This window comes from Prinia subflava, chromosome 24 (genome assembly GCF_021018805.1).
Source record: "Prinia subflava isolate CZ2003 ecotype Zambia chromosome 24, Cam_Psub_1.2, whole genome shotgun sequence".
Lineage (NCBI taxonomy): Eukaryota > Metazoa > Chordata > Aves > Passeriformes > Cisticolidae > Prinia > Prinia subflava.
In genome coordinates, this window is record NC_086270.1 from 3,969,774 (window position 1) to 3,989,141 (window position 19,368).

Consider the following 19,368-nt stretch of genomic DNA (forward strand, 5'->3'; position numbering starts at 1 on the left):
TGTCCCGGTGGCGGTGGCCGGGCTCGCCCGTTCCCGGGCTGGGCGTTGTGGGGGGAGATCCCCGCGGGGCCGCGCTCGGGGCCGCGCGCGCGTTCCCGCCGTCGCCATGGACACGGCGCCTCCTGGCGGGGGCGCGCGCGGGCTCTGACTGCTGAGCCCAGGCCCCGCCTGTTCCGGCGCGCGCCCCGCGTGTGGCCGCGCGTTCCCGGGCCCGGCGCTCGCAGCCGCCGCCGCCGCTCCAGCCATGTCGGCCGCCTTCAGGAAAGCCGCCAAGGCGCGGCAGCGCCCGCACCGCGAGCGGGCCCAGGTCAGTGCCTCGGACCGGGCCGGGCCCCTATCGGAGCCCCCGCGCTCCCTCGCCGCGCTCCCTCCCCGCCGGGCCCTCCGCGCTCTCTCCCCCTCACGGTCCCCCTCACGCTCCCCCTCACGCTCCCCCTCACGCTCCCCCTCACGCTCCCCCTCACGCTCCCCGTGTCTCCCGTAGCCCGCCGCCCGGACGAAGCTCGGCTTGCTGGAGAAGAAGAAGGACTACCGGCTCCGTGCCCGGTGAGTGCGGCTGTGAGGGGCGGGCGGAGCCGGGGGGGTCTCCCCGCGTCCGGAGCGTTTCCCGGGGCTGCCTTGGAGCTCTGAGCCTCGCTGGGACAGACCCGGCGCTCCAGCCGGGGTGAACACGGAGATGCTGCCGAACAGCTCGTGATTGTTGTTTTACCCTCCCCAGTGACTACCACAAGAAGCAGAATGCTCTCAGGGCGCTGCAGAAGAAAGCGCTGGACAAGAACCCCGATGAGTTCTACTTCAAAATGATACGTGCAGAGGTCAAGGTGAGACCTCCATTGCCTTCAAGCAGGATTTTACACTTCCTTGCTCTCAGTAACATTTTCCCCCCCTACCTTGTTTTGATTTAAATATATGAATTATTAGATAAATGAGAAAAATTGGTTTGATGCCTGTAGAAGGCTTTGAAGGAAATGAGGGACGAGATGAAGTTCTGCTGTTAGCAGGTCCCACAGAGCTCTCCAGGTGGGATGGGCTGTCTGTAAGTGCTGTGTTTATCTGGTTGTAGGATGGAGTCCACGTAATAAAGCAGCCGAAGGATGAAATCACCCCGGAGCAGGTGAAGCTGATGAGGACACAGGATATTAAATATGTAGAAATGAAAAGAGTTGCAGAAGCCAAGGTAATAACTCATTTTTAGTCTTTTCCAGTTTGCTCAGAATTGGGTTTTTACTGTGTTGTCCTTATTGTTGCTGCTGGCTGTTGTGTTTGTTCAGTAAAGTCTGATTTGTACACTGCTGGAAAGGACAAAGGAGAGCTGGATATAGAGCCTGAAGGTGTGGTGATTATCAAAAATAACACTATGCATTGTTACAAAACAGTGATTTTTACATAAATTTCCAGACTTTAAACATGTATTCCTGCTTAGCATGTTCATAGAGAAATTGTGAAGTCCCTTAGGTTGGAAGAGCACTCTCAGATCATGAGGTCTAGCTGTTCACCCAGCCCCCACTGTGGTCACCTGTGTGTCCCCAGGTGCCACAGCCACACTTTTGAACACTTCCAGGCATGGTGATCCCACCATTTCTCTGGGCAGCCTGTTCCAATGCCTGACTACCCTTTCAGGGAAGAAATTGTTCCTAATACCAAACCTGAACCTCCCTCAGCATAGCTTGAGGCTGTTTCCTCTCGTCCTGTCACAGAATTAACTATGTTGGAAAAGACCTTTGAAATCATCAAGTAGAACCTATGATCTAACACCACCTTGTCACCATGGCACTGAGCATCACATCCAGTATTTTTTTAAACATCCCCAGGGACAGTGACTCCCCCACCTCCCTGGGTACCTCATTCCAGTGCCCAGAGATTTTTTTTTCCCAGTGTCCAGCCTAAACTTCCCCTGGTGCAGCTTAAGGCTGTGGTCCTCTTGCTCTGATTGCCTGAGGGAAGAGTCCAACCCCTACCTGGCTACAACCTCCTTTCAGCTGTAGAGTGATCAGATCTCCTCTGAGCCTCCTTTTCTCCAGGCTAAACAGCTCCCTTGGCCATTCTTCATAGGGTTTGTGTTCCAGACCCTTCAGCAGCCTCGCTGCCCTTCTCTGGACACGTTTGAGCATCTCAATGTCCTTCCTAAACTGAGGGGCCCAGAACTGGACACAGCACTGGAGGTGCAGCCTCACCAGCACTGAGTACAGGATAAAACTTTTTACTTGAGAGAAGTGACTAACTGCCACAGGCCACACTGTCCTGTCAGGGAGTTACAGAGTGTGAAAAGTCTCCCAGCTGAGGAGAACAACCTGAAATGGGTTGTTGGAATATGATAGGCTGGCAATCCACAAAAATACGATCCTCTTCTGATGATGTTGGATGCTCTGATGTTGATTCACAAAACAGAACCGAATTCTCACTGGGGATAAAGAATCAAAGCCAGCTTTAAACTTCCCTTCATGCTTTTGCTGGTGGTTCCATGGCAATCATTCCTGTTTGCCAGAGGACTCAGTTGTGTGGGTGAATGTGTCCACTTTGGGTGACAGCAGGAATCACTGTGACCCTCTGTCTGGAAAGGTTGTGAAGACGTGTCATAAATATAGACCAGATGTGTTTTCAGAGATGCAGAAAGGAAGGAGGAGTTCAGCTATATGTAACCCCGAGGAACAGACAGAAATGCCCTCGGGGGAGATTTGATTTTACTCACTCCGAATTTGGCCAAACTTGGACTTTCCACAGAAAATCGAGAGCCTGAAGGCAGAGCTCCACCTGCTGGACGCGGCGGGGAGCGGCCCGCGCCGGCATCTCTTCTTCGTGGACACGGAGCGCGAAGGTGAGGCTGGAACCCGTGACGGGACTGCTTCTGTCACTTACTGTGGGCTGTCGTAAAAGAAATTCCTTTTTTTCAGGAATAAAAACGGTAGAAATTCTTTTTGCTAACTAGCTGAGACATCACTTGTGCAGGAGTTGTGTTTCTGGGGCTCCTATTGCTGACTGTTGCAATGTGTTTGCTTATGGAAGGAGTCCATGGGGGTTTATTCCTGATTTTTCTTGATGTATAGTTCAGGAGTTTGATGTTGCTGCTCACCTGGACACTGTTCCTGAGCTCGTGGACAGAGTGTACAACCGACCAACCATTGCAACTCTGCAGAGAGAGACAGTGAAGGGACCTACTGATCCTGTCCTCCTAAAGGTACTGCTGCTGTTTGTCCTACAAAGTTCTTCATGCTTTACATCTTTTATATGACAAGCACTAAAAAGGATTAATTGCACCGTTGTGGAGGTGAATAAATTGTTTTCTTAAAACTTTTATTGGTGACACGAGGCAGTAGTGGATGTCACTTAATCACCAAGTGACCGCCTGGAGCCTGCAGTCACATCTTCTCCTGGACTGCATGTGAAATCAGCTTTGATTCTGATGTTTTAGTATCACAGAAGTAACCACATTTAGCTTTACTGCTGTAGATTCTGCTCAGGTATAATTCAGATCTATTGGACAGTCCTGTGAGTACGAGTCAGTTGTGTGTAAGGTAAAAATAATTGTCTTAAAATTGCCGACTGGTAAATTTTTAACCTGTTTTTTCTGACTCAGATGTCAGATAATAAACACCCTGTGGTCCCTTTCCTCCTGCCAGCTGTCTCAATTTGACTTGTCAGTAAAGCAGTTGGACGAGTCGTAGACTGACTAGTTTTCTCCCAAATGTCTGAGTCATATTTTAAGCATGTTGGGATCTGTTCTCCTTAATTTAATTACTTAGATCACACCTGCAGTAATACTGTTCCTGTGCTGGGAAAGCTATCCACTCTCATTAGGCAAACTTGACCCAACAAGTTGCATTTTGAGAGGCCTCTGCAGGCTCTGAGCACTTCAGGAATTGGTCTCTGGTCTGTCCTTTTTTTTTTTCCTCCTCTGGATAAAGTGGTTTTTCATTAGGGAGTCAAATGTTTCCTTGCATTCGACATTGAAATTCGGAGGATTTAGACCACAGTGTCTTTTTCATCTCTGTCTTAAACCAGCTTTTTTTTCTTGCTTCCAGAAATTAGCCCAGCAGAGGAAGAACCAGTATGACCTCCTGAGGCAGCGCATCGAGAGGGAGAAGGCCATGTTTGTCATCTCACAGAAAATCCAGACACGGAAAGATCTTCTGGTGAGGGATTTGCTTCTGGTTCTCTCAACTCTGTTCTGTTCAAGCCATTAGGTCTGGTATTGTGTGTCTTGTATTTGTTTCTTCATTCTGGTTTTATAGTGACACCTCCAGGTAACTCCTAAAGATAAGTAATTCTCTTTTTAATATGAAGAAGCAAGGAGATGAAGTATTCCAGTAAATGATATCTGCTAGTCCAATTTTCACCTTGTCAGCAAGGACAAAGACTCAGCTGTAAAATGGTGCTCAAAGGAGTCCAGAATAGTGTCACTAGGAGTCAGAAGCAGGGAACTATTTAAGTTATGAGAAGGTCTTAAAAATCCAAATGACCACAGAAATTACTTGTGGGACTCCTATTCTCTGGTGCTTGTGAGCAAAGCAGGTTGTGCCTGACAGCCTGAAGGGGAAAAGAGCAGATAAAATGATAATCCTCACCTAAACAGTGCAAAGTGACCATTTTTCTTTTATGGTCAGCCCCAGACAAGCACTCTGATTTGTGTGAGTGAGGGTTTTTCTCCTTGCATGGCAGTAAACATTTGTACTTGTTCTTTTTTCCAGGACAAAACTCATAAAGTAAAGGTGAAGAAAGAAACAACGACCGGTCCAGCTATTTACAAATTCAAGTTTCAGCGGAAACGTTAACCATTCCATTGAATAATTGTTGCAGTCTGTGCTCAGAAAGGAGGAGCCATAGCCCTTGGAGAAGGGCTGGTGCCAGCCTGCTTTTGACTGCAGCTCAGCACTTTGTTAAAACAAATCACTGTGGGCCTGTGGTAGCCACCAGTGTGTTTCATTTAATTAATTGATTAATAAATCAGAGTGTCTGCTCTTGATATTTACCGTGGGAAGCCATGAGATTTGCCTAAGTGTTCTGGTGAGATGCACCCATAAACAAGTGAACAGTCAAGGTCACAGTGGAATGTCAGGGAGGTGGGTTAAGCACAGGGACAGGGAATTACTTGGGGATTGTCAGCTCTGGGGCTGAGCAGGACCTGTCCAAACCCAAAGCTCAGCTTGTTCAGCTCTTTTCAAGCAGGTTAAAGGTGAATGACCCTCATTCCCCAACATCCCCCAATCCCTCATTTTCCTATCTGCACTATTCCCTTGTGTGCTTTTCCTCCGGAGTCGCTTCAGCTCAGACTGGGGCAGTGCCAGAACTCTGTGTAAGGACAGACAAGGCAGCAGCCAAGTGTGGGACAGGAGTTTTGTCTCCTGGGCTTTCCTGGGGCCAGTTGCATTGCCAGGGCTGGGGGATGTGCAGACACATCCTGAGTGTCCTGGAGCAGCCCAGGCACGTTGGGAGCAGCCTCCGTGTGAACATTCCTTTCCTTTCCTTTCTTTATCTCCCCCCATCGTCCTGTCGCTGCCAGCAATAAGCACACGGTCTGCAAGGGGGGAAGGAAAAAGAGATGCTCTTCTCAGGCCCTCAGCTACTCAGGAGCTTTCCCAGCAGCTCGGCTGTGAAACACGATGTGTAAATGCAGCTCCCATTGTTCCTGCCAGCGCAGACAGAGCTGTGGGGAGGATTTTTCAGGGGAGCATCCACGGGGTCCAGAGAGCCTGCTGTGTGTGGATTCTGTAAGGCCGTGAGCCACGGGGTGAGCGGGAGGGGAAAACAAAGCTCTGGGAGTGAGAACGGTTCGGTCCGGCTTGGTTCAGCTCGGTTCTGTTTGGTTCTGCTCAACCTGGTCCGGTTTAGTCTGGTTCGGTCTGGTAATTTCTGCTCAGTCCAGTTTGATCCCGCTTGGTTCAGTCTGATTCAGCTCGGTCCGGTCGGGCTTGTTTTAGTCCAGTTCAGCTCGGTTTGGTTCAGTCCAGTTCGGCTCAGCCCAGTCTGGTTCGACTCAGCTCAGTCTAGCCTGGTTCAGCTCGGTTCAGTCCAGTTTGGCTTGGTCCGATCTGGCTCGGTTCGCCTCGGTTTGGTCTGGTCCAGCTCAGTCTGGGCTGGCTCGGTTCGGTTCATTTCAGCTTGGTCCCGTCTGGCTCGGCTTGGTCCGGTTCAGCTCGGTCCGGCCCGGTTCGGTCGGGCCAGAGCCCCCCTCGCTCCGCCGCGGTGCCGGTGTGGCCGGCAGGGGGCAGCAGCGCCGCGCGGCGGGGACACCCCCGTGCTGCCACCGCGCACCTCGGGGACACCCCCGTGCTGACACCGCGCACCTCGGGGACACCCCTGTGCTGCCATCGCACACCTCGGGGACACCCCCGCGCTGCCACCGCACCTCGGGGACACCCCTGTGCTGCCACCGCACCTCGGGGACACCCCTGTGCCGGTACCCCGCACCTCGGGGACACCCCTGTGCCGGTACCCCGCACCTCGGGGACACCCCTGTACTGCCACCGCACCTCGGGGACACCCCTGCGCTGCCACCGCGCACCTCGGGGACACCCCCGCGCTGCCACCGCGCACCTCGGGGACACCCCCGTGCTGCCACCGCGCACCTCGGGGACACCCCTGTACTGCCACCGCACCTCGGGGACATTCTCACACTGGCCCCGCTGCCTGGGAGGGGAAATCTCTTCTAGGCTCGGTTTAAATAGAGAAATATTTAATTGTTGCCCTTGATTAATTTTACCTGCACGGAGAGCGCTGCTGGAAAGGCTGGGAAGGCGAAGCAGCAGCTCTGCTGGGAGACCCTCAAGGAGTCCTGGAGCAGGAATTGAGGAGCAGCGACCTGGCCAGGCCCAGCGATTGCCTTGTCCAGCCCTGTGCCACTGCACAGCAAGCGCTGGGATGGGCACAGGTGCCCTGTTCCCTGGAAGAAGGGCATCTCTTCCCAGTTTGGTGTTACGGGATGCAGTCGGCAGCTGCGAGGATTTCTTGGAGCAGCCACTGGTTGAGGGACACACTGCTTGTCCTGGGGTGGTGGTGTCCCCTGGCACCTGGAGCTGAGGTGCAGCCAGGACACACAGTCTTGTGGTCTCAAGATGGGCTCTGGGTAGCAAAAGTTGTGTTTTCCCTGAGAAAACATGAATATTTTAATAAAGGGAAAACAGAGCACTGTTCCATCTGTCCATTCTTGCTGGACCCTGATCTCCAAAAGCTGGGTACAAACCCCACAGCCTGCAGACTGGTTTATCATCTTGTGGCCAAAACAGACTAAAAGGAGGTGCCAGCTCTTGTGCACGAACATTTTTCACCTATCCCTGCCTGCAGTGGTGAAGGATTTGGCAGGTGCTGGTCTCTGAACTTCTGTGCTAGCAGACAGGGCTGACTCACACTGCTGCCCTGCAGAGCTCCCAGTGGCTTCCAGGAAAAAACCCACACCTCAGAGACCTTGCTCTTCGACTCCCAAAGCCTTTAGCTTGGTATCCTCATACTAAAGCACTGAAATGCTTCTGCAAGGGTCTAGAAAGAGCCAATACCTTATAACTGAATCAAAACCCAGCCCAATGGGCCACAGCACAGGATTTAAAGTGAGACATGGGTGGGATCTGCCATCCTCTAGCTGGGCCCTCGTGGGGAAGGACAGCGAGAAAATGCCCACAGCTATTTTTTGTTTGTGATAATTACAGCATCAAAAGCTGAACCAACAGGTTCTTTAGCAAGGAGATTCCCTGCAGCTTGAAAGATACAGATATCAAAATTCCCCAGAGATTCACAGCTTGGGTTTTAGGTGACTCAATAATATTGTGCCATATAATAATTTTGTGTAATTCCTTGTTCAGGTCCTGAAGAACTCAATTGATAATGACTGTCTATAAACGTTAATAGCAGACTACACTTGCAGGATTATGTCTAGGCAGGTGCAGCAATATATTTTACTAGCAGAAGAACCATCACCAGCCCTTAGGCTTCCCAGCTGCTTTCCTGTAGGCCCCATTTTCTGAGCCTGAACCAGACTGCAGAGCACAGTGGGGTCCCTGGGCATTGCAGCAGAAGCTGACTTGCCTGGGGAGGCTCTGGATCCCCCCAGGATGGCCACTGTGGGGGTCTCAGCAGTGGCCAGAGCTGTGGCAGCTAGAGGGACCCCCAGAGCCTCTGGAGACCCCTCAGGCTGTGTTCTTTCAACAAAGGAGAGCAGGGAGGCTTGATCCCACCCACCCCACTGCCCACAATGCTGCCCTGTGTGTTACCCCTGCATCCCACGCTCCCTCTGCATCATCCCACTGCTCACCCACCAGCTGCTGCCCCTGCAGGGCCACCAGTGGCACCGTGGACTGGGCACAGGGTCACAGGCTGGCTGTCCTGGCCCTGCTGCTCCCCAGGATCCTACACCAGGTTCAGCCGAGGTGCCTTGCCCAAGGGCACCGAGGAGAAAAGGGTGGTGAAGTTCCTCCACTCAAGCCTGAGCAGCTTCACAGCAGGGAGTTGAAAGAGCAGAATGTAAATCAGGAGTGACTAATTGCTGCTCAGCGTGGCTGCCCTGAACCTCTCTGCTCCACGGCTCTTTGGCCACCTGGACCTTTCCCCACCTGATTAGGAGCTGCTGATGTCTGGGAAGAGCCTGGGCATGGGGCACTGCCACACCTGGACACAGCCACCCATCTCCCTCCAAACAAAACCTTCCTCTCCAAATTCCACTGCAGAAGGTTTCGAATAAATAAATACCTGCTGCTGCTAGATGCCAGGCATCAGGAGGAGACCCAGGGCTGGGCAAGGTGAAAGCAGCAAATATTTGCTTTGTGGTCTCACAGTTGAGTACCTGAAGCCGTTAGTGCCTTGAGAGAAGCCAGGTGAGCAGCACTGCTTCGAGCAGGCAGGAGCCCATTATTTAGTGAGAACCTATTCCCAGGATGTCCCTGGCTTGGCAGACCTAAAGACTGCAATAGTGAATTAGTGCATACAGATCATCATTTACTGAAACACAAGCCCCGATGCACCTTTCTAGGGAAGCACTAATTTATTATGCATTGTTATTAGCTGCAGCAGGGCCTTCATTAGAGCTGGAGTTAAGGTCTGTTTTGGCTGCCTCATCAGCATCAGTGAACTGCGTCCCTGCGAGGTTTGATACAATTTAATTAACCTAATTAAAAGCTCTGATTGCAGAGATGATTGGGGTAGAGCCAGCAGCAACTGCATATTTATAACGAGCTAGAAGGTGTGGGACTGGAGCCAAATGATATGCATCTCTAATGAGCTGGTGCTATTGAAGTGTGGATTTGGAACACTAACATTTATTTTTGGCAACAATGGCCAGTTTATCTTCGTGATGGAAACGATCACGGGTTGATTGGGTGTAGCAGGGAGCTCGGCTCTGTGCTCCCTGGCCTTCTCCAGGCCACTGGCAGGCACCCACGAGCACCCAGAGCCTTCTTGCTCCCCACTGATCTCCTCCCCACGCTGCCAACGCCTTCCCCTGCAGGCACAGTGCCCACGGCTCGCCCTGCGGGGACGCAGCAGGGACAGCCCCACGCAGCAGTGCCAGACAAGCCCTGCAAGATGCCAGCAGGTTTCCCTTCCCCAGCCACCCCCATGCCACCTTCCCCCTCTCCCAGACCTCCTGCCCCGCAGCCAGGCCGGGCTCCTGCTGCAGGTACCGACCTCTGTTACTCCTCCAGGTGTCGAATGCTCCCAGCAGTGCCCAGGTAACACAGAGCAGCCTGGAGCAGGGATCAGCCCCAGCACTGGGGCTTCAGGGCTGCTGCTGCTTCAGCACCTGCCCCTGGCTGGCCCACTGCAGCCAACAGCCCCTGTTCAGTGATGGAGAGGCTGCCAGCCCCTCAGCCCCACCAGCGGGGTCAGAACTGGGGGCTTCTGGCAGCCCAGGTCAGGGAGCCCCCATTTCTGGGCTGCAGCAGCTGTCAGCTCGGTAGGACCCCTTCTCTCTCCACGTTTAAAGGCTACACAGTGCTGAGAGGAGTCAGGGCTCCAGAGCACCCAGCAGCAGCACTGGGACGTCCCAGGCTCTCTCAGCAGCCAGGGAGCAGCAGCAGGTCTGCCGAGCCACTTGGAAAATTTGATCCATGCTAATTATGCTGAAAAAAGCTCTTCTGATAATGAGTATGAAATGGAAGCGTAGCTAATACTCATCTCTGAGTGCCATTAATCTTTAAAACTGGAACAATAAGTGAAAACACTGCAGGGCATATGAAGCAAGGTGTGATTCACATCTGCTGCTCCGTGGCCGCCTGATTTATTGGCACAAGGCAACTTTCCTGCACTGTTTCAACAGAGCTGCATTACATAACACCAGGGACTGCTTTACTTTGCTTGCCTTTCCAATCAAAGTGTCTCCTCAGAGCTTTTAGTGATCTTCTGTCCTTTTCTGGGACTTCTCAGGGGCACAGGAGATGAGTCCTGCAAAGCCACGACTCTCTCCCCGCTGGTGGAGAGAGCCTCTCCAGAGATGCTGCTGTCCTCCTGCCTCTGTGGCAGCAGGGACACGGCTCTCCAGCCCAGCTATACTGGGTATACTGGTGGGGCAGGGCAGCAGAGACTCCCAGGGCCCAAGGGGGCTGGAGGGTGGCTGGAGACAGGGGCTGGGGGCTCCCTTTCCATCCCTGCTGTGGCAGGTGCTTGCAGGTGCACTCCTTAGAGCACCTGGGGTGCCTGTCCCTTCCCTACACACTCTAAGCTGAAGCTCTCCAGGATTTCTGCCACTCAGAAAGATGCATCCATCTCACTTTTGATGCCTTTTATTTTCAAATAGCTCTCTCTGGGACTTGCTATCTTTTATTTAAATTGTGGATTTGCTGAAGTGACCTTTTAGCTGGCTCTGAGGAGGGATGGGTAGCTGCCTCTGCTGCAGTCCCAGGAAGGCTGCCGACCCTGTGGCTTTGAACAAGTTCAAAGCACCACTTGCCTTTTGGCCATACCCCTCAATAGTGCCTTTGCATGGATTTTTCTCCCACACTCCTGAAAAGACACCATCAGAGACATTTCCCCTCATGGGCTCTTTAATATTTACAATGACTTTGTGAATAGATAATATATTCCACCTTTTTTTTTTTTTTTTTTTTTTTTTTTTTTTTTTTTTTTTTTAGCCTTTTAAAAGCACACGCTCCCTGTGCAGCTGGAGGAAGCAGTGGATGCTGTGTGCTGGCTGCCTTTGAGGCTGGGAGGACAAACAGATCTGGGGGAGATGAGGATTGCTCTGAGCCCACAGCTCGTGGCAGTGTCCCGGGGCAGCCACAGACCTGGGGTGGCCCTCTCCAGTCTCCTACTGCAAAAGTCCTTAGAACCTTCCTCCCACTACTGCCTGAGCCCAAAGCTGATCATCTTGGTAGCTGGAATCCAAATGCAAAACAAAATGCTTCTAAAAACTGTCCCATAGATTGCCAAGCATCTTGTAAAGCCTGGCCATGGGCTCAAGTATATCAAAATCATGTGGATGCTTTTTGTCAAAGTGGTGCTAAAGCAGGAAGGCAGCAGGCAGCTCACAGCCCAGAAGTGTCATAGATGTACTCGTGAATGCTTGTCCATAATTTTGTTTATTCCAGCCTGCAGGTCCAGGAGGGACTGTCAGATCCTGTGTTCTGATGCTCCCTGTGCTGCCATCCACTGCACTTCACTCAGAGAGCCAAGACCAAGTCCAGCAGCCCCAGCTGGGTTTGGGTTTGTCAGTGCTGAGGAGGCTGAGCCACAGCAGCCTCAGCAAGGAGGGCTCCTGATGGCACAGAAGTGCTGAGGGAAAGATGCCTTGGTGTTCCCAAGGGATCTCTCGGGCAGGGGAAGGCAAGAACTCTGTGACCTTTGGCATTTTCACTTGGACATAAACTCCTCCCTTGCCTCAGACCTGCTGAAGGTCTGAACCACAGACACTTGTGAGCAGAGCAGGGCCAGAAATGCCAATGGAGGCTTCATGCAGAACTGCTTGTTGGGTGAGAGGAGCCTGAGCAAGTACAACCTCCTGTCACAACAAAACTCACCAGGCCAAGTGTTCTTTAGGGCAGCAATCCTCCTTGGCCTGCAGAGATGACAGGACTGGTGTTGAGGCTCATCCCCAGGGTGATGCCAGGCTGGGGGGCTGGCCTGAGGCAGCCCCTGAGGTGGGCTAGCCATGATAAGGCTGGTGAGGCACACAACAGTGCAGAGGGGCACATTTTTTTCCATGTTGCCCTAACAAACAAATGTCCTGGGATATAGACAATAATGTTTTTATGAGACTCTAAATTCTAAACTGAAATGCTCTTTGTAGTGGACTAATAGCCAACACGTGTCCCTTCATCTCATGCTGAACTTTTGTGGTCCTGCAGGGGTAAAAAAGGCCCTGGTGAACATTTACACAGAGCACTTTGTTCTCACAGATTTGTAGAGCAAAGAGAATAATGTATTGAGACTCTCAGCCCGTGCCAGTTTGGCTTCATTTGTCCTTCTGAACTTGCCCTGAGAGATAATGTTTCCTTCTAATCTGCTGCCGTCCACCTACAGCAGGGACCAAGTGAATAATTCTCCCAAACAAGCCTTTATTCTTAAAGCTCTGCCTGGCCCTAACCCTTTTCTCCCCCTTACAGAGTAATTGTTGTGTTCATTACATGCTAATAGCCCGTGCTGTGCTCCAGCCCACACTGGCTGCGGCCACACAAACGGGGCTGGGGCTGTGCTGCTGGGGATAATGCTGCTCTTTTGGCATTATTTGGGAAAATGTGCCAGTCCTCGGAGCACCAGGCACGCTCTCTCCCAGCCTGCCTGCCCCAGAGCACAAGCCAGGTGCTGGGGCTGCTCAGAAATCTTCCAGGGAGTGAAGCTTTTCTCTCCACACATGATAATAAATGAGTGTTTCCCTCCTGTAGGAAGAAGACACAAGGAAGAGGAAACAAGACATCTAAGTCTCTGGTTAATGAGACAAATATTTCCTATTCTTTTCAGTGGAGGTGCTTATGTCACCCTTTCACAATGATATTTTAATAAGCCTTTTGTAAGCTCTACAAATTGCCCTTTATATCTGCAGGAGAAGGGAAGCTCCAGGGGATGAGCAGTGTATAATACACAAGAAATGCCTTATCTGGCCTGCTCCTGGAAATCACTCTCCAGAGACATCTGGGATGGGTACCCCTCTGAAAACACCCAAGGGAGAGGTGTTGGTAATTTCAGTGGTGGTTTCAGGATGCCTTTCAAACGGGACAAAGCTAAGCCGAGGTCAGACCCCATGGTCAGGGGCTGACAGGCAGCTCTGTGCCTTTGTTCCTAACCCTGCTCCTGAGCTTCAGAAACGGCCAAGGGTCACTCTGTGATACCTCCCAGAAGGCTGCAGAGACAAAAGCCTTCAGACTGTGCTGGCCTAAACCTTGGAGTTGGCTGACACAGTGTTCCTGTGTGCAGGGAGGCTGCAGCAGCTCCTCCTGAGTGCCAGGGATGGGTTTGTTCCTGCCACCTGCCTGGGTGTCCCTTGGCACACGCCAGTGCTCAGGTGTGGGGCAGGGAGCAGGGGGAACACCTGCAGCTGCAGGGGAGCTCAGGAGCATGCATGCACAGGTGTGTGTGCGAAATGCAATCTGTGTGGGCTGCTCCCAAACTAGTCCATGCATGGCAGGGGGGTTTCTCTCCAGGAAATGTAAGGAAAAAAAACCTCAAAACCTTTCACATGCAGGTTCACACAGGAGAGTGTGAATGCAAAACCAGGCAAGTATCTGCTGTACACGCTCAGCCCCAGTGTGGGGACAGACCCTGCACAAAGCAGCAGAAAAACCAAAAAGGCACCGAGGGAGGCTTGGCTTCTCCAGATTGTGCTCAGGGCTGTGCTCTGCAGCCCCTACACAGCCCAGCCCCTGCCCAAAATCCTCCCCAAGCCCACAGTCCAACCCCTGCCCAAAATCCTCCCCAAGGCCCCAGCCCGGCCCCTGCCCAAAATTCTCCCCAAGCCCACGGCCCGGCCCCTGCCCAAAATCCTCCCCAAGCCCACAGCCCGGCCCCTGCCCAAAATCCTCCCCAAGCCCACGGCCCAGCTCCTGCCCAAAATCCCCCCCAAGCCCCCAGCCCGGCCCCTGCCCAAAATCCCCCCCAACCCCCCAGCCCGGCCCCTGCCCAAAATCCTCCCCAAGCCCAAGGCCCAGCCCCTGCCCAAAATCCTCCCCAAGCCCCCAGCCCAGCTCCTGCCCTGTTCCCAGGGCTCCTGAGCTCGCAGCTCCTCAGCCACAGTGCCCTATCCCCCAGAGCATGGTGTGTTCTGAGAGAGCAGAGGCTCAGAGAAGCGAGGCAGGAGCAGCAGTGTATCCTTTGTGTATCATGAGCCTGGGCTGCTGCCAAATTCCTCTGCACCCACTGCCTCCATTAAATGCGTCAATCATTTCTTGGCAATGCAAGCCCCAGAGAAGAGTTGAGAGGCAACTTCAGGCAGTTCAGTCGCTTTCATTAAGAGGTAAAAGTACATGCTGAGCAGGAGCTGGGAGCAGGACTGAGCTGTGCCTGCACAGAGAGCAGGGCTGCCAAACCCTCCGTGCTGAGGAGGAACGAGGGGCAGCAAACAACAGAGCTCCCCCTGGTCACAGGCTCTGCCAGCCTGTGAAACCCCCACCGTGGCCACCCTTAGGGACAGCTGCAGGTCCTTGCACATGGATCTTGATCTGGGAAAGCAGAGGGAGAACATCAAGGTGCAGGGGATGCAGGAATGCCCTGCATGGCTGCCCTGGTGCAGCTGGGCAGGGCTGGGGGCATCAGCTGGCACCGCACCCCTGGGGCAGCAGAAGGTGCTGCCAGCAGCTCCTGCCAGCCGGCACAGGGCTGGAGGGCAGCTGGGACCCAGCCCTGGAGGAGAACCCTGGGGGGAATCTGGGGGGTTCATTCCCCACCCTCAAACAGCTGCAGGGGCAGGGGCTGCGTGGGGAGGGGCCCTTGCTGCCCCTGGGCTGCTGTGGCAGGGCCAGCAGTGCTGGCAGCAGGGAGCACAGGGCTCTTGGGAATGGAGCAGGAGAGTCCAGGTGACTCAAATATTCCTGGCACAGAGCACAGCTGGTGGCAGCTGAGCACAGCGGGGGAGAGGAGGACAAACAGGCAGGGAGCCACTGCAGGAGTCAAGGCAGAGAACTGTGGAGCTCAAAGAGTGGGGATGAGGGGCCTGGGGACACCATCAAAAGTGGTCACTGGAGGAAGGCCAGGAGGGGGCCAGGCCACCAGGACTGGTGGGTCCAGGGATGCTGAGAAGAGGAGCCACAGTGTGCATGGACACCGGGGTCTTGAGGGGTTCCTCCCTGTCAGGAGCTGCTCTGCTCAGGCCTCTGTGCCTGCTTGGCCACATCCACAGGGCTCCTGAGAGTCGCTGCATGCCTGTGCCACTCCCATTCAGGCAGCTCTGTCTCCTCTCCTGCTGCTCCGTTCCTTCCCTTTGCCTTGTTGCTTTGATCTGCACTCCAGGGGCTCAGTGCTAAAAATTAATGTTTCATGGATGTTGCTGCCCATGGCTTGAAAAATGGCTTTTTCTTCCCCCAGGTGGTGGCTCACACCAGCTCCTGAAGGATTGTTCTGCTCCAAGTTAAAAAGACAGACCAGACCCCGCCGTGTTCCTCATGCCTTGGTTTAGGGCAGGATGGGACCTGCTCCTGCCCCGCAGAGCTGTGCTGGAGGGAGAAGCTGGGACTGCATCCTGGTGCCCAGGCCATCCCAGCAGGCTCTGCCAGTCCCCAGAGCAGCCCTGCCCTGCAGCCTGGGCCCCACCAGCCCTGCCTGCTCCACCAGGGCTCACCTCTGCTGCCTCCTGTGAGAAGCAGGTCAGTAAGAAAGGGGCCGTGGACAGGCCGGTGGGTTCATTCCCCTGGGATGAGGATGAGGTGAGTGTGCCATGCCCTCCATGCTCTCTCAGAGGTGCTTTTCTCCCCGAGTTTCTCTACACCAGGTTCCAGCAGAGAGCACTGGTTCTCCTGGCTGCTGGCAGAGAGAGGCGTGAGCCATTCCCCAGCACCTCCAGCACCCATCTCCCCTCACACACAGCCTGATCCAGGCTTTGCTCGTGCTGCCAGGGGCTCTGTCCCATCTCTCCGGCCTCTGTGTTTGTGAGGCTGCTCTGTGCAGTGCCCGGGGCAGGTTTGCAGCCTGGGAAAGGTCCTCTCCTCTGTCCTGCTGGCTGTTTGGGGAGGGAAGGGATGCAGCGCCCGGGGCAGCAGGGTGGGTGCAGCAGGAAGTCGGGCCTGCCAAGCTGGGTGTGTAGCATGTGTGGGGATGCTTGTCTGGGCTCCCGAAGCATTTTCCAAACACTTTAATTATAGTGATTTATATGGCAAAAGTGTGGGGGCGAGAGCTTGGGAAAGGCATTAGCAGGTTTGTTCCGAGGGCTCTAATCAGAGGGAGGCGATGGGAGAGGGAGGGTACAGCACTGGGGCTGCGCCTTGAACCGCAGCGTCAGGACAAGTTTGGAGGATGCAAAACGTCCCAGCTGTGCCAGGGATGTGCTGAGGGCACCCCTGAGGCCTCAGTGCTACTCTGGGAACAGCCCTGGCATCGGGAGCAGCAGATGTGCTGTGCCTGTCCCTGGTGCTGCTCCCCAGCCCAGGTCTGGAGCTGCTTCCAGCCCCAGCAGCACCTGTGCATCACCTGTGGAGGCAGAGCAGGTACACTGGGCCACAGGTGAATGTGGCACACAAATGCCTTTACTGCAGCCACCAGAAAACCACCGACAATTCAGCAGCGACTCGGTGCTCTCAGTGTTACCTTGAAAATGAATAACCTTGCCTGGTTCTGTTTTGCAAAACATTGTCCTCAAATCCCCAGCGTGTCACAGAGAAGCACACTCACACTCACACTCACACAGAGTTTCCTGCAGCCCCGGCAGATGGAGAGACCCCAACCTCTGCAGCTCCTCCAGCCCAGGAGCAGCTCAGCACTCAGGGCAACACCGCAGCTCCGAAATCTCAGTGCCCTCCGAGCCTGGCTTGCTCTGCAGAGCCCTGATTGCACCAGGGAAAGCGAGAGAACTGCCGGGCTGCTGGCCCCGGGCTGGCCCGGGCACCGTGCGGGGCTGCAGGGATGCGAGCGGAGCTGTGGCAGCCCCGGGATGCAGCCCTGGGATGCGGCCTCGGCACGTCCCCGCCTCTGCAATCCCACTTTTTGGCCTGTTTTCTGATAAATAACCTTTTGCTGTCCTTTTTGACAGTGATGTTTAGTGATGTGTGACATCCCTCACAGCCAGGTCTGGCCTCAGAGCCCCGCGCACCCCGCGGCCGCAGGGGCAGAGGCAGCTCCGCTCCTCTCAGATGCCCACGGCCTCCCCAAAACGCTTCAGACGTGTCGGGGTGGGGGCTGGCTGAGTGTCCTGGTGGGAACAGAGTGCAAAAAGCGCTTTAAATAACCCTGCCCCGGCCTCCCGGGGCTGCACACACACAGCAGTGCAGGGCTGCAATCACAGCAGTGCGGGGCTGCAGTCACACACAGCAGTGCAGGGCTGCAGTCACACACAGCAGTGCAGGGCTGCAGTCACACACAGCAGTGCAGGGCTGCAATCACAGCAGTGCGGGGCTGCAGTCACATGCAGCACTGCAGGGCTGCAGTCACAGAGTAGTGCAGGGCTGTAGTCAGTCACACACAGCAGTGCAGGGCTGTAGTCAGTCACATGCAGCAGTGCAGGGCTGCAGTCACACTCAGCAGTGCAGGGCTGTAGTCAGTCACATGCAGCAGTGCAGGGCTGCAATCACAGCAGTGCAGGGCTGTAGTCAGTCACACACAGCAGTGCAGGGCTGTAGTCAGTCACACACAGCAGTGCAGGGCTGTAGTCAGTCACACGCAGCAGTGCAGGGTTGCAGTCAGTCACACGCAGCAGTGCAGGGCTGCAGTCACACTCAGCACTGCAGGGCTGCAGTCAGTCACACGCAGCAGTGCAGGGCTGCAGTCACACGCAGCAGTGCAGGGTTGCAGTCAGTCACACGCAGCAGTGCAGGGTTGCAGTCAGTCAAACACAGCAGTGCAGGGCTGCAGTCAGTCACACGCAGCAGTGCAGGGTTGCAGTCAATCACACGCAGCAGTGCAGGGCTGCAGTCACACACAGCAGTGCAGGGTTGCAGTCAGTCAAACACAGCAGTGCAGGGCTGCAGTCAGTCACACGCAGCAGTGCAGGGTTGCAGTCAATCACACGCAGCAGTGCAGGGCTGCAGTCACACTCAGCAGTGCAGGGCTGCAGTCAGTCACACACAGCAGTGCAGGGCTGCAGTCAGTCACATGCAGCAGTGCTGGGCTGTAGTCAGTCACATGCAGCAGTGCAGGGCTGCAGTCACACACAGCAGTGCAGGGCTGCAATCACAGCAGTGCAGGGCTGCAGTCACAGCAGTGCAGGGCTGCAGTCAGTCAAACACAGCAGTGCAGGGCTGCAGTCACAGCAGTGCAGGGCTGTAGTCAGTCACACACAGCAGTGCAGGGTTGCAGTCAGTCAAACACAGCAGTGCAGGGTTGCAGTCAGTCACACACAGCAGTGCAGGGTTGCAGTCACACACAGCAGTGCAGGGCTGCAGTCAGTCAAACACAGCAGTGCAGGGCTGCAGTCAGTCAAACACAGCAGTGCTGGGCTGTAGTCAGTCACACGCAGCAGTGCAGGGCTGCAGTCACACAGCAGTGCAGGGCTGCAGTCACACTCAGCAGTGCAGGGCTGCAGTCACAGAGCAGTGCAGGGCTGCAGTCACACAGCAGTGCAGGGTTGCAGTCAGTCACACACAGCAGTGCAGGGCTGCAGTCAGTCAAACACAGCAGTGCGGGGCTGCCCCTCCTCTCCTCCTCTCCCAGACAGATTCACCAGGGGCTCCACCAGGCTCCACAGCCCAGCTCCTGCCCAGGGCACACAAACCCCTCTGCACCACCTGGGCAGGATTTGCTGATGCAGGGAAAAGCCATCGCTCCTCTGCCCACGGGCTCTCGTTATCGCTTAATTGAATCCCATTGATTGAGGAGCTAAAAGCAGCCTTGGCTCAGAGGATGCTGGGGAGCAGGGCAGCGTGCTGAACCCTTAAAAGCACTGGCACCAAGGGCAGGCACTTGCTCTCCAAAGTGTCTCACGTCTTAGGCTGGTTGGGAACCAGCAGCAGGGCAGCTCCAGGGATGTTATTTCATGCTTGGAGTCTGCACAACCAACCTCTTATTCTTGCCCTCCTGCCCTCAGTGGGCAGGCTGTGCTCCCACAGAGATTTCAGGGGAAGGAAGTGTGCATCTGCAGGGCGATGTGGGGGCAGCCTGGCTCTTAAGTGGTCTAACCACGAGCCCACAGTGCTGGGAAGGGAGCCCAGCCGACCTGCTGCCCTCACACGAGTTGCTGTGTGTGAGCAGCTGCCTCCAGGGCTGCTCCGAGCCTGCATCCCCTGAGCAGAGCTGGGGATAGGGAGATCCAGGAGCAGCCCTGTCACAGCTGGACCCTACCAGGGAAGTGGGACAGGCACTGAGGTCCCTCCACGTGCA

The 19,368-nt window shown here is 54.7% G+C and overlaps 1 protein-coding gene across 1 annotated transcript; it reads left to right on the top strand.

The window, feature by feature from the left end:
* Nucleotides 1-67: 67 nt before the first annotated feature.
* Nucleotides 68-4,982, top strand: UTP11 (UTP11 small subunit processome component). Its single transcript, XM_063418837.1, has 8 exons — nt 68-307; nt 485-546; nt 719-821; nt 1,064-1,177; nt 2,722-2,815; nt 3,045-3,175; nt 4,020-4,130; nt 4,686-4,982. The coding sequence occupies exons 1-8, from the start codon at nt 245-247 to the stop codon at nt 4,767-4,769; spliced, it is 762 nt and encodes a 253-aa protein (XP_063274907.1). The 5' UTR covers nt 68-244; the 3' UTR covers nt 4,770-4,982.
* Nucleotides 4,983-19,368: the final 14,386 nt, after the last annotated feature.